At 39.9% G+C, this 14967-nt stretch overlaps 1 protein-coding gene across 1 annotated transcript in view; it reads right to left on the bottom strand.

Annotated features, from left to right (window-relative positions):
- zc3h3 (zinc finger CCCH-type containing 3) overlaps window positions 1-14967 on the bottom strand; it is a 67063-nt gene that overhangs the window by 22230 nt on the left and 29866 nt on the right. Inside the window, exon 4 of the mRNA XM_058402629.1 lies at window positions 6896-7034. Within this exon, the coding sequence (XP_058258612.1) occupies window positions 6896-7034 (139 nt within the window). The remainder of the gene's footprint in view (window positions 1-6895; window positions 7035-14967) is intronic.

Raw genomic sequence — 14967 nt, 5'->3', positions numbered from 1 at the left:
TCTTGCTTTTTGATTCTCATCATACTTTCCACTTACGTACATAGTCCTGATTATGACGAGATTGTCCGTCATTTGCTCATTGTAAGGAATTTACCTAGAATTTACCAGCAACCAGCTTGCTTCAGCTAACGAGGCGGAGGGATTAGGAAATGTTTAAACAAGGCTACATATTATATGAAAAACTTTGCTTGTCCTGGACACTTAGTTAATCAGTCCATTCCTAGACTGTTTGCAGTAAAAGTAATAAATGGTTCATATTCTGTACGTTTAATAGAATTCATGCAGTTTTTAAGGCTAAGGACTGCTTGAAGCTATGTGTTGTAATTTGATGTAAGACTAACCTCTCCACATTGCAGATTAGCTCGGGCTGGAACTGGAACTGAAAGGTTTGTCAGATTTATAGCTGTTTAATCCATGACAGTTTACTGGTCTTTCCTCAGCAAAGGCAGATTTTGGCCATTTTTTTGTGCATGCAATCTTTCCATACCTCCACATACATACTAGTGTGGAAGGCTACTGAAATAAAAGTACATTTCCTAGTGTGTGGTTATCACTTCTTGATGGATTCCTACTAATGTACTGACATATAATCTATATAGATTTACTTTCTGAAATTCCATGATTAAAAAAAGCGTCATTAAAGCGTCATTTTCTACGGCATATATTATACTGAAAATTGCTTGTTAATAACTTGTTAATAATACAGTCATATTGTGTCTGCCTCTACACACACACACATTTCCCTTTCCTACCTGTACCTGTACTTTCTGTTGTAAAAGCATTTCATGGTGTATGGTTGTGTATGTGCCTAATAACATTATAAATCTGAATTTAAAGGGGGTTAAATAAAACATTTTCCAGCAAAAAAAAACAACCCCCTTGCTTCCCATGGCAAGTTTTTCCCCTTTAGATCTTCCTTCTTGAGCTTGCATGTTATACACATGCAGTATTTACAGAATATTTGTCCCATCCTCCTGTTCTGCATCTCTGTATACTTAAGAACTAGCCTTTGTTCTCTGCAGATAACCAGAAGAGAGGGATGCAGAGGTGATGGAGAGAATTGGAAGAGAGAAAAGCGCAGTAGTAGGTTTATTACCGACTCTCTCCCACATCCTGTACTGATCAATACAAGAGCACTAAACGTGATGAGGGCCACGCCAGCCAATCCACCCACACTCTATACATACGTGTGTGTGTGTGTGTGTGTAAAGATTGCGACGAAAAAGCAAGAGCATCTATAAGTGTAAAACTTTCTCCTGACCCGAAGCCTACCTGAAGTCTGCACTGTTTTTTTTTTGCTTGTGTACGATCGCTAAACGCTACATGCTTAGAATGTGAAGCAGAGATTCATTTTAAAAATAAATAACACAATCTGGATGTTATTAACAGATTGGAAAACACTTGTCCAAGAATTGATCTACAAAATAGTGCCAAGAGAGAGAATGAGCGGCAATTTAATGCAAAGAGACAGAGATGAAATGGCAAAAGAGCAAGACAAAGAAGAAAAAGAGAATGGGAAGAGTGTGTGAGGGGAAAGGCTGTGCGTGTGTGTGTGTGCGTGTGTGTGTGTACGCTTGGGTAATTTATGCCTCCGCGTCCATACTTTACGGCTTTCTTAATTCAACTCCTGCTACTATTAATGTAGTTAATGTTGAGATTATATCTATTTTCTGGTGGTGGTCAGGATTTACGAGGGCCATTCCTCCCCCACGCAGCCACCCTAAACACTCAATCACTTGTGCAGCGTTCACTGCTGACTGCACACTCCCACTCTCCCTAACACATACTGGGTCACTGCACTGGGGCCGGGGACTACACTGTCCCTGCTTAGTGTGTGTGTGTGTGTGTGTGTGTGTGTGTGTGCTAACAGGGGATGTGCTGAGAATGTCAAAAGTGGTTTAAAACAAGAAAATAAATACCGAGCTAATGCGCTAACTCAGATCTAAACTCTACACATCCACAAGAAATACAAATTCTATCGCACTGGATGAGGGTGGCTATAGATGCACTGATGCGTGTCCATGCTCAAAGAGAGAACATGCTTTCCTTTAAGCACGGAGCATCTCCATACATTTCTCTTCTCCCTCTGCTGCTCATTTCCCTCTCTTGTAATATTTCACGCAGCGTCACAGCGGTTCAAATTGAAAATCCCTTGATGAATCAATATTTATTGCAGGCAGCTAAATGAAGAGTGATAAGTCACCAGAGCTCAATGCTCAGCCCAGAAACAAGCACACTGTCTCACAAAATCTGAATTAAACAAATGAAGCCAAGTACATGCCAAAGCTGCCCCCCCAAAAAAAACCCTAAATGCACTTTTATCCTGAAGCCAAATGCTTTTGATTTGAACTGAAATCTGGCTCAAAATCACCGGGGACCTATTAAATACTCAGCACTAATTGAAATACGCATCATCAGGCTCTTCAAAGAATACGCTGGTGTTTTGTCAAGCCGAACTCTATCCACCGTCTCTCTCACGCACGCCTGATAAACAGGGGAAATAATTTTAACCTTGGCAGAGGAGAAAAACAACATTGATCTTAGTCTAAGTTGATAATCTGTCGTTCAATTCTGCCAGTAAAGGATTTGAATACGTAATTATATAATGCAACTGCAACTATAAAGATTTTAGATTCAGGAGTCAATATAATTCAGCATTATAGCAATACAATATGCAGTTATTCCAGTTCAGATTAAGAGTTTGTGTCTGTCACAAACTCTTAGGCAGGAGTAAAAAACAGCTGTTCAACTCTTCTGACACTATTGACCTCCTAGATGCTGCTGCAACATAGTGTCCTACATCCAGAGCAAGGAAGATGGAAGAGAAATGAGTATCATGGGTGCATTTCAACCCCATCATCTCTCCTTATACCAGCGCGTGCCACTTTTCCAACCGTGCTGCCCTCCAGTTTCGTTCTTCATTACGACTAATTTCCAATGTGTTCACCTGCCTCTTCGCAAATAATATTGCTCCTTTAATAGTCTTTTTGTGGATGGACACAAGCTTCACTGCTGCACACTTTCAGTTTCACAATCGACAATATCACCCAGAAACATGAACATCTACTGTCCAGAACAGTGTATTTTAAGAGCTGGTATGTGTGTAATATGATGCACAGATTTATTTTTTGCATACTCATTACACCAATTTATGTGTTTTAACAGTGCAGCCTTAAATAGCTGTTAACTGTTAACATTCTTTGCTGCTGTTTATCAGGAATTAACTGCACGGTTAAAATAGTCTAACAATAGCAATGTCTTGAATGGTCTTTTTTTTTTTTGGCTTAAACAGAATCTGGGACTGCCCCATCAACTGTCCCTTTGGCTTCGGTTTTGAGTGTGTTTTTAGTAAAACAGTAAGTTAAGTAGCCTTTATTTGTCACATATACATTCCTGCACTGTGAAATTCTTTCTTTGCATATCCCATATCCTTGGAGGGTTGGGGTGAGAGCACAGGGTTTGCCATGATGCAGTGCTCCTGGAGCAGGTGAGGGTGGGTTGAGGGCCTTGCTCAGGGGCCCAACAGTGGCAGCTTGGCAGTGCCTGGGTGTTTGAACCCTGATCTTCTGATCAACCTAGAGCCTTAACCACTTGAGATACCACCACCCCACAGTAAACAGATTGTCTCTTCTTTTCAGTGCAGGCAAATATATCTGAATAAATCTAAGCAAAAAAAAATTCATAAAATTTTGTCTCTACTGGCCATAAATAATTGTACTACCAGTCCTTTTAGGTAACGATGACACCAGTGTCTTAAGTTATTGAGGTTCTTTTAAAGAGTCTAGTGTCTCAGGCTGCGTCTCAATCAGCTCCCTAGTTCAGTAGACAGGTCGCCTATTTCAAGAGCTGTCTCATTCACAAAATCCTTCCAGTGGGGCTGTAAACAATCCCACAATGCACCACAAAAACCAGGAAGCATCGCTGCAAAATACTGGAAATGTCCTCATATTTTCTGAAGCCATTCGGCTCCAAAAAAAAAAAATCAGACAAATTCTCCACCAACTTCGTCTACAAATCTCAGAAGCTTGTTGTTGTAGCTCTCAAAGGATTCCTTACTTTACTGATTTTTAACTATACATTTCATTTGAGTGTAATGACTTTCATGATTTTAGCTAGAAATCAGAAAGCTATGATCATCAAACAAGTCTTACCCTGATCTGGCCCTATGCACCCTACAGCTGTCATCCTAGGATATTGCAGTGTCAGGGTTGTGCACTGGACATGAAGCACAAAAGGCAACCTCAGAGAACAGGCAACAAACTGACAATCTATTTTTATTTCACATTTTATCAAGTATATAACTGATGGCTGGGAAGATCATCTGTGGTAATCACTTGTGGAGAACTGGCTTCACCATTTTATTAAAAACCAGTGTCTGTAGCCGAAATGTGTACTCGATACACATTTTGAGTCATGGTGGTTATAGCAGTAAGTAATGTTCTGACAGAGATTAAAACCAAGATCGTTATCGGCATGTAAGTTTCTAGCAAAACCTAAACACCAGACCTTCATATCCAGTCAAACACCCCTCTGTCATACCAATTTAATCCACTCCATCACCTCCTTTTCTTTCTCCTGATGAAGCTTATGTTCTCTAACAAACGAACACTTTTTCTAGCAGGATTGCATCCTAGCATGCAATATCTGATTATCCAGGTAAGCCGAATTCTCAGAACAAAGAAAAATAGGTGTATATGAACAACAACAAAAAAAAAGGACAGAAAAGAGACTAAGCGGATGTGAAAGAAAGAAAGAAAGAAAGAAAGAAAGAAAGAAAGAAAGAAAGAAAGAAAGAAAGAAAGAAAATAATAAGCATTTTATTTAAATGTGAACAGTGCTCTTAAGCTGTAACACATGACATACAGCCTCTCTTTTCTACATGGGTGCGTCTGGGTGGGGTGGGGGTGGAATGGGGGGAGAATAATTTACTGTAGAGATCATCTTTTCTCTGTAGATAACACTGGGTGTAAAATATTTACACCCGTGTGGAAGACTGATTCATTCGTGCCATTAAGCAAATGTGATTTCCCACAGTCACTAGTGTCAGACACGGGTTATGTTCTGATTGGTGTGTTTCTGTCCCGAGCAGTGATGTGCCAGCTAGTACATTCTTGGTAAGATGACTATTTACCCTACTTACCATTATATTCAGCAGACGTTCCTATTGAGGGCAGCACGCAGAACACAAAAAAGGGGTTGGAGAAGGAATGACTGTTTTATCGTGGCATAACGTGAATACAGAAACTAACTTTTGACTAACGTTTGATCTAACTATAAACCCTTAGCATTAATAAAATTGTAATAACATTGTAATCACTCTGCAGACCATACAGTTTCAACTGCTGCTATTGCGTAAGTGTATATATGTTTACAAGAACCCTGCTGGGTTACAATCCTGTTATTTTTGCACAATGTACTGTATAATAATCCTAGGGGCGGTGGTAGATCAAGTGGTTAAGGCTCTGAGTCGTTGACCAAAAGCCCGGGGTTCAAGCCTTAGCACTGCCAAGCTGCCACCGTTGGGTCCTTGAGCAATGCCCTTAACCCACCCTGCTCCAGGGGCACTGCATCATGGCTGACCCTGTGCTCTGACCCCAACTCCCAAGGATGGGATATGTGGAGAAAGAATTTCACTGTGCTGTTATGTATATTTGACAAATAAAGTTTATTAAAAAAGTTAATAAACTTAATATAGAGAATGTATACTGGTTGGTGCTACCAGTGCATCATTGCCACATACAAACCTGTGATTTGTCTCACAGATGGCACTACTCTCAGAGATACTGTTACAGAAAATTAATCTGTTCCTTCTGACGAATCAGAATCGAGAATCCAAAAGTAGTGTAAAATCACTCAAAAACACCAATCTAATTTTTTTTCCAGAACAAAATTAAACATATTTATATCAAGCTGGATATTCTCACCATTGTCTATTCAGACGCTTCACTCTCTACTTCTTCAAACTGCAAGGGGAAATAGAGAATCCACTGACTCTCTAAAACGATATGAAACATTGTGAAAGCTAACAGCATTGTGATTCCACTCAATTACGTGAAGCCTTTCATAGAGCACAATAACAGTGTTATGAACTCAACCTGAGCAGACGGTGACCATTCTTCTTCTTCTTCTTCTTTCGGCTTTTCCCTTCAGGGGTCGCCACAGCGAAGCATCTCTGTCCACCTATCCCTATCTTCTGCATCCTCAACACTAGCTTCATATCCTCATTTATTACATCCATATACCTCCTCTTTGCCTCCTGCCTGGCAGCTCCATGTCCAACATTCTCCTACCAATATACTCACTCTCCCTCTGGCCAAACCATCTTAATCTGGCCTCCCTAACTTTGTCCCCCAAATGTCCAACATGAGCTGTCCCTCTGATGTACTCGTTCCAGACGGTGACCATTAAAAGCTATTATTTACACAAAAAAAAGCCATGTATTCCCACATGGGCATGGAGTGTATCATAGCAACATGTTTATGGTGTGAGTAATAGATTACTGTGACGAGCAGCACCTTCCTCCTGTCATAATATTAGTGGTGATGAGGTGCTTATATCTCGTAGTGTTATTAAGGCCAGCCAGTTAGTTAATGTTTTATTATGCTCCTTCCTAGAGTCTGTTAAAAAAAATTAAAAAAATGCAGCGTGTCAACAGAGAGGCTTTAATCAGGCCTGTAATTGGTTATGGTGGACTAAGATTGCATGTGGGCTGAAGGACACACACTCACACACCATTTATTTTTTATGGCAGAATAAAAGTCATTAAACATAATTCTGTAGAAAACATTAGTGGACTAGTGGTGCTAGTGTGACTGAAAGGAAAGAAGTGAGGTCTGTATATAGCAGCCCGCAGCCGATTAAAATGCAGAACTGTGGACTTTATTGTGCACCTTACCGAGCTGACTGGACTCTCTTGACTCTGTAGGAGAGGGTGTGGTTGTGGTGCTGGAGGTGTGCTCTGCGTGCGTCAATCTTGTAGCGGGTTTTAATGACCCTTTGTGATGCCGGATTCCGTACCGAGAGAGAGAACGGGCCTGTGGAACAGATACAAGCACAGGTGGATATTTACAAACTGGCCAATATGAGAAAATATCACAGTGTGATTCCTGAATGCATTTCTATTATATACTAAAACAAACGTTTCTTCGCAGACTGCATTATACAGTAGTGTTTTAGGAAATTAAAATGGTCAGTGAGACAAAATATATATTCTAATTACAAAAAAGGTAACATTTTAATTTAATTTAATTTAATTTAATTTAATTTAATTTAATTTAATTTAATTTAATTTAATTTAATTTAATTTAATTTAATTTAATTTAATTTAATTTAATTTAATTTAAATAAATAAATAAATAAACACACACACTTAAAGGAGAAAATTAATTGTGAAAATATTTACATTATTTATGGATCACGTCAAGTACAAAGTTTTAAAACCACACTGGCTGCAAATTAATGTAATCACATGGAACTGATCTAAATCTAATGACATTTTGCTTAACGAGCATCAACCTATTGACCAGACACCAGACCAGAATTACACTGTGACCGTGATTAAACTATTTTGCCAAACAATATTTTTTATTTAGGCTACTTTCTAACCTTTCCTTTGGCATCTGCCTGCAAAGATCATGTGGATAAGGAGCCAGGTTAACAAACACAGTGGTAAAAATAGCCAGTCTGTGATTATCATGATTTTTTTTTGGATAGAATTCAGATACCAGCCGTCAAAACACATGCAATGCTTCTGCCTCACCATATCATCCTCAGAACAAAGAAGAGTGCTTACATCCTCTGTACAGAAAGTTTTAAACAAGACATTTAGTCATGTAAAGAGATGAATTGATTATTAGCCCACGAAACAGAGATGTGCTGAGGAAGGAGATGAGTAAATTTGAGCTCAGGTGATGAGACAGGGGCTGATGTGGATGATACTGATAGTCAAAGTGAGAACTTGTGTCCTATCTTAAACTTATTTCTAATTTTTCACTATTTGTCAACAATAGTAACAATTGTTTTTCTGTACGAAGTGTAGGTTATACTATAGAAGTTTGAACCTAACTTTATTAGCACATGCAGTACCAACGCGAAACACTTCAGTCCAGGAAAGACAGGAATGTCGTTTTCAGAACTAGATATAGTATAATAAGTGAAGGGTTTTCCCAGGCTGCTGCACAAATCTGCTGTACTTTTATATCCGAGCTGGAAAAGTACCCGAGATCAAACACGGCCAACTGTTTTAATAGTAACGAGCAGAGATCAAGTCAGTCAGTACCTCTAATGCCATAAAACTCAGTACTCCTGCCTACTCACACACTGCAGAGTCAAACATCCGCTCTGACAAACTCCCTTCACTGGCAGGTGCGCTCCTTAATAAGCTGCACATGTAAAAATGAAGGAATAACAAAGGCTGAATTTTTATCAGCCTAATAAATCATATCCTCCGTCTCTCCCGCCTCCCCCATCCCCCCCCCTTCCCTCCTTTCCTTTCTCTTTAAGTCTCATTCATTATATCTTTTTCACATATCCATCAGAGAAGAGACGGAAGGAGAAAGCGGAGGGAGAGAATAAGTGTGGCTTTTATTTATTTCTCTATCCCTTCATTTATCCATCATGCTGCTTTATGGGTGGCTGGGCAGAGGTGACATGCATGCATGCGGGCTGAGTAAAAGATGGACTCTGCATGGCGGCTCCTGCACACTGCCTTTTCACACCAACGCTAAAAACCCCAAAGATTTATTCCTGCCAGCTACCATTTAGCATGTTAGACAAGTCAGCGGGAGAATGGAATTACTTATGGAACTTTAAGAATTCTGTAAAAAGCTATTCGACACTTTTTAATAGTATTTCATTTTCCCCAAAAGCTTTTACTACGCCATAATGGGGTGATGCCTGGTTTATAAGCAAGGCCTGTCTTCATAGGGTTAAGCAGCTTGGCTAAGAAAGTGCCACGTAATAAACACCATGCTCGATTACAGCACACAGTGAAATGTAACAAAACCACTTTTTTTTCCTCTCACTCTTTTGCAAGCACACACACACGTACACACACACACACACACGCATGTACACACACGAAAACCTTTGCTTCCTATTTTTCTTAGTGTCTCAGGCAACACTTTGTCTCTCTAATGAGTGAGCAGAGAAATGGTGGAGAGCAATGAGCAGAAAAATCCAGGAGAAACAGAGGAACATGATAAGGAGCGGCAACACATAAGGAGAAAGCTACAGCCTGACCTGAACTATAGATTTACCGATATGTACACAAATATAAATCAACATACAGTATCTCCATCTATACATCAGCTCATAGATATAGTAGTGAAATGAACAGTAAAAGCTGGTCTCATAGCAATCACTGGCTGGAACAAAAAATAAATAAAAAACACAAAATAAATAAATAAATAAATAAATAAAAAACACAAAATAAAAAAATAAAAATAAATAAATAAATAAATTAATTAATTAATTAATTAATTAATTAAAAAGCACTAAATAAATAAATAAATAAATAAATAAATATTTTTGGAATGGATCAACATTGCAAAACCTGACAAACATTCTCACATTGTCTTCTTTCTTTCTTTCTTTCTTTCTTTCTTTCTTTCTTTCTTTCTCATTAATATTTTTTAAATTATGCAGCTAGATCATTGTATAATGTCAAAGAAAATTAAAAAGAAAATAAAAAAGGCACAAAAGAAAATGCTACCTAGCCTTAAATCTGTCTTTAAAGCTGTACAGATAAGATAATCTGGATTACTGGTGAAAATCTGTCAAATATAAAACTCTTATAAATTCATATAAATAAATTATAATTTTTTTTTAATTAATTTGCTTAACCAAATAAATGATTTAAAAAAAATCTTACAGATTTCATCCTGCATAATGAAGTAAAATGAATGAAACATGCTTTTATTCTGTTTATAATCTTTATGGAACAATAAAGAAAAAAACAGGGGTTTTTTTGCAGTTAGGTAAGAAGACTCATGTATATGTGCATGTACATCTCCGTATATATGTATATACACAGCATGTCCACTTTCCCATTCCAACTATATGCCCACTTTCCCATTCCAACTATATGTCCACTTTTCTTCTCACCGACTATGTCCACTTTCCTACTCTCACACTATGTCCACTTTGCTTCTCTCTCAGTATGTTCACTTTCCTACTCTCACAGTATGTCCACTTTCCTTCTCTCAAACTATGCCCACTTTTCTACTTTCCTAGTATGTCCACTTTCCTTCTCTCTCAGTAGGTTGACTTTCCACTTTACTACTCTCACACTGTGTCCACGTTCCTACTCTCACAGTTTGTCTGCTTTCCTACTGTGTCCACTATCCTTCTCTCACAGTATGTCCACTTTCCTTCTCTCTCTCTATGTCCACTATCCTTCTCTCACAGTATGTCCACTTTCCTTCTCTCTCTCTCTATGTCCACTATCCTTCTCTCACAGTATGTCCACTTTCCTTCTCTCTCTCTATGTCTACTTTCCTTCTCTCTCTCTCTATGTCCACTATCCTTCTCTCACAGTATGTCCACTATCCTTCTCTCTCTATGTCCATTATCTTTCTCTCACAGTATGTCCACTATCTTTCTCTCACAGTATGTCCACTATCTTTCTCTCACAGTATGTGCACTTTCCTACCCTCACGGTATGTCCACTATCCTTCTCGCTCTCTCTCTCTCTCTGTCCACTTTCCTTCTCTCTCTACGTCCACTTTCCTCTTCTCACAGCATATCCACTTTCCTTCTCTCTCTATGTCCACTTTCCTTCTCTCTCTATGTCCACTTTCCTTCTCTCTCTATGTCCACTTTCCTTTTCTCACAGTATGTCCACTTTCCTATCCTCACAGTATGTCCACTATCCTTCTCTCACAGTATATCCACTTTCCTACCCTCACAGTATGTCCAATTTCCTACCTCACAGTATGTCCAATTTCCTACCCTCACATTGTGTCCACTTTCCTACCCTCACAGTATGTCAACTATCCTCCTCTCTCTCTATGTCCACTATCCTTCTCTCTCTATGTCCACTTTCCTTCTATCACAGTATGTTCAATTTCCTACCCTCTCAGTATGTCCACTTTCCTTCTATCTCTCTATGTCCACTTTCCTTCTATCTCTCTGTGTCCACTTTCCTACCCTCACAGTATGTCCACTATCCTTCTATCACAGTATGTCCAATTTCCTACCCTCTCAGTATGTCCACTTTCCTTCTCTCTCAGTATGTCCACTTTCCTTCTCTCTCAGTATGTCCACTTTCCTGCCCTACACAGGTTGTTATTTTGGATTGCTCATATCAACTCTAGTCTCAGATCAGTATCCTGCCCTTCCCTGACCTGACATCAGTGACACACTGGCTTGAGTATCCTTTCTGCAAATCATCTGAGCAACCCTCTTTACTGGGGCTTTCCAAAATGGGTTGTCTTATGGGCACTTCTCTGAAAGCCTTCATGCTTATCCCTGTGGAATGGACACATTGCAACGGATTAAGATAGCTGGTACAGCACAGGACCTTTTTAAAGCAATAACAAAAACACCAATTGCTTGCTCATCTGCAGCCACTACAGTGTCTTGGCACAAGCTAAATGCTGCCTCTTAATTTGCGGCAACCGCGGAATTCAATCACGCCTCATGGGCTAATATTCAGTTTTCCTTCCTAGCTTTACCACTCCAGCGCATTAACATTTACCCTTTTACACCTCAGCTATTGGTAGCTGCTAGATCTAGGGGTCATGCCATGCCATGGCCGTCACGCTATCCCTTATTGAGGTGTTTGCGAATTGCGTTCAACACCGAATGAGATCTGTCTTTCCTGTGTTAACAGAGATCATCTGTAACACGCCCGGACCAAACCATGATTAGATTACAGCATAATGCCAAATTTATCTGTCACATCTGTTTTATTCGCATATGATCCGATGGCTCCTGAAGAAACATGTATCCTTTGCCCTGGCAACGATGCCTGGCAGTTTTCAGTCGGTCCCCAACCCCTCTGGTTCTGTCCTGCAAGATAATTTATTTCCTAAGATGACGGATTCTCTTTTACACACCTTTCAGCAGTAAGACTTGCTCAGAGATAGTATCTGCCTGCATTTGGGGATTTGGGGAAGGAATTTACTAGGGTGTGTATATTATTTCATTAGCTTATAGCATTTCCAAGTCAGAGGGGCTCAAGCCCTGAATTAAAACCTGAGAGGCAATGGAACAGCATATACTGGTATCTCACTGCATCAGGCCAACACGATACTACACATGCATACTGATGGCCCAACATGTGAATGCCCAAATTGTAAATGTCACAAGGTGTTACACACACACTCTTTTGAGGGTCTGGTGCATGTTAACAGAATAGCCATTATATAATCGGCCGTAATGGGATTCACACAGGACACAGTTGTCAGACTGTGGCCTTCAAACAATTATGAAGACAAAAATTTGCCGGGAAAACATTCCCCACATCAGCACACCACCATCACCACCAGCAGCAGCCCGAATTGTTGCCAAGGCAAGTCAGATCCATGAATTCATTCTATTGAAACCAAACCCTGACCACACCATCTGGATGTAAGAGCAGAAGATTCATCAGACCAGTCATCATCTTTAACTCATCGGTTTCCGTGACCCTGTGCCCTCTCTAATCTCAGATCTCTGTACTTGTCTGTCAAAAGTGAAACCTGATGTGGTCTTCTGCTCTTGAACCCCATCCACCTCAAAGTTCGAGGTGTTGTGCATTCTGAGATGCGTTTCTGCTCACCGTGGTTGTAAAGAGTAATTATTTGAGTTATCTTCTCAGCAATAAGCCGTTTCTCCTTGCACAACTACCACCAACTGGATGTTTTTCATTTTTTGCACCATTATGTATAAACTCTGAAATCATCTCATACCAGCAGCCAGGCCTGAGATCACATTTATTCCCCAATCATGAGGTTTGATGTAAACATTAACTCAAGTGTTTGATCTGTTAATAATTAAAGGTATTTAATCCGCAACATCTTGCACTTTATTTATTTATCTTATTTAATATATGTAAAATATGACAATACTATGACTCTAAAACTATGACACTATGACAATGACACTATGACAATAAAAGTATTCATATTAGTGTCATGACCGGCTGTTCATGCTAACATACTTAACCCACAGATACAAACAGTATCTGTTGTTTCAGATCATCCCGTGACCGAGCAAAGATGCCAACACACTGATTGTATAAAAGCAAGTGTCATATTAAATTTCCATGTATTAATTATTCATTTATTTATTATACAATGTACCTGGAATCACACAGGGTACACACTCTGTCTCTGTCTCTCTCTCTCAAACCTGGTGCAATGCAGCACCACCAATCTGCCTACTGGCATTTTTTGGGCAGTGGGAGGAAACTGGAGAACCTGGAGAAAACCCAACTTGACATTGGAAGACCGTCTAAGCTTAAGCGCCAACACAGTTGTTTTCCCCCACTGCAAATAACTGTTAATGCTTGGCATGAGACGATAAACTAGATAAACAAGATATTAGATAAGATATTAAATTGAAGCAAATTTATTGTTGTAATGACAGCAAATAACACTACCAACCACTACTGCTGCTGTCTGACATCCACCATGCATGAGCACATCACACTTACCAAATTAATTGTACAAATCAGAATAACAACTGTCACTCATTTTGTATGTCTCCACATCTCACTGAATTATTGTCATGACCATGGCCACTGCCAGCACACTTCACACAGTGCTTCTGAATCTGTTTAAGACATAAGTGAGACTACAGTGCATGTATGTATGTATGCTATGGATCTTCCGGATAGACTGAATGAACCATGCCTGCAGGGAGGATGTTAATAATACACATCTGATCGGTTTAACTTTATGAACTATTAAGTAAGCATGCATCAAAGCAATTAAGTTCCCACTGCAACATGTGCAACGAAAGGTAGAGTTCATAATGAATAATAAACGTTGTGAAAATATTGCGATGCACCTCGAAGAAGCAATAAAAGTTCGTCTTTATGTCCAGTTAATACCACAAATGGATCCTCAAACCTCAGTACAATCCATTTTAGAGTCAGTAACAGAAGTTACCTTCTACAAACATTTACCAGCGCACGTGTATGTGTGTGTGTGTGTGTCCCTATGAGTTGTGCAAGGACAATCTGTTTTATATGTGCTACACAGTGTATGATTTATAGTTTCAGCTGGGCAGTATACAACTGGACCTTAAGGCAACTACGTCTGTGTGTGTGTGTGTGTGTGTAGGCAGGGGGGCAGATGCAACCAGAAGCTGGAATGTACTGTATGCGTGAACATGTGAGCTTGTAGGATTACTTAGTTGGCTTGAAGTCACTTTTTCACACAGCACCCATCTGTATTGCAGTCAGAGCTATTTGGGCGTCCCTGGGGATGACAAATTTTGCTTGTCAGTGAGCTCGTTCCTTACACACCAAACCCCTTATGGAGTTATTCACAACACTGTTCTACCTTACCTACTGTTTAATGACAGTGCTGCAGAACGTCGCTACCATGTTGAGCACGATGTGCCAAAACTAAGGCAGTGCTCCCTGTCAAGACCTTTTTATTTATGTGTGTGTGCTTGCATGTGTGTGTGTGTGTGTGCGTTTGTGGCAGGGATCTGTCAGTGGCCTATTAAGGGGAAGATTGAGACCCCACTCGGTACAGACTCACTCAACCAACACAACCTGCTGGGCTTTACAATCAGGCCAGGGGACTCATTCATCGCCCGCTGACAACCCAGCCTCGAGTCTGAGCCGAAACGCACTGCCGATTATTTACTCAGCTTACACCAGCTTCAACCAGCGCCATGCACTCCCACCTTTATCTATTCCTCTCTGTTTCTCTCTCTCTCTCACACACACACACACTTTCTCTCTCATTTTTTTCTGACAGGTTCCCATGTTATGTTTCTGCCTGGTCTCTTGCTGCAAGAAAGTTCCTA

The sequence above is a fragment of the Hemibagrus wyckioides genome, linkage group LG11 (assembly GCF_019097595.1).
Source record: "Hemibagrus wyckioides isolate EC202008001 linkage group LG11, SWU_Hwy_1.0, whole genome shotgun sequence".
Classification (NCBI taxonomy): domain Eukaryota; kingdom Metazoa; phylum Chordata; class Actinopteri; order Siluriformes; family Bagridae; genus Hemibagrus; species Hemibagrus wyckioides.
Note: the sequence above shows the minus strand (reverse complement) of the source record. Positions and strands in the feature narration are given on the sequence as shown.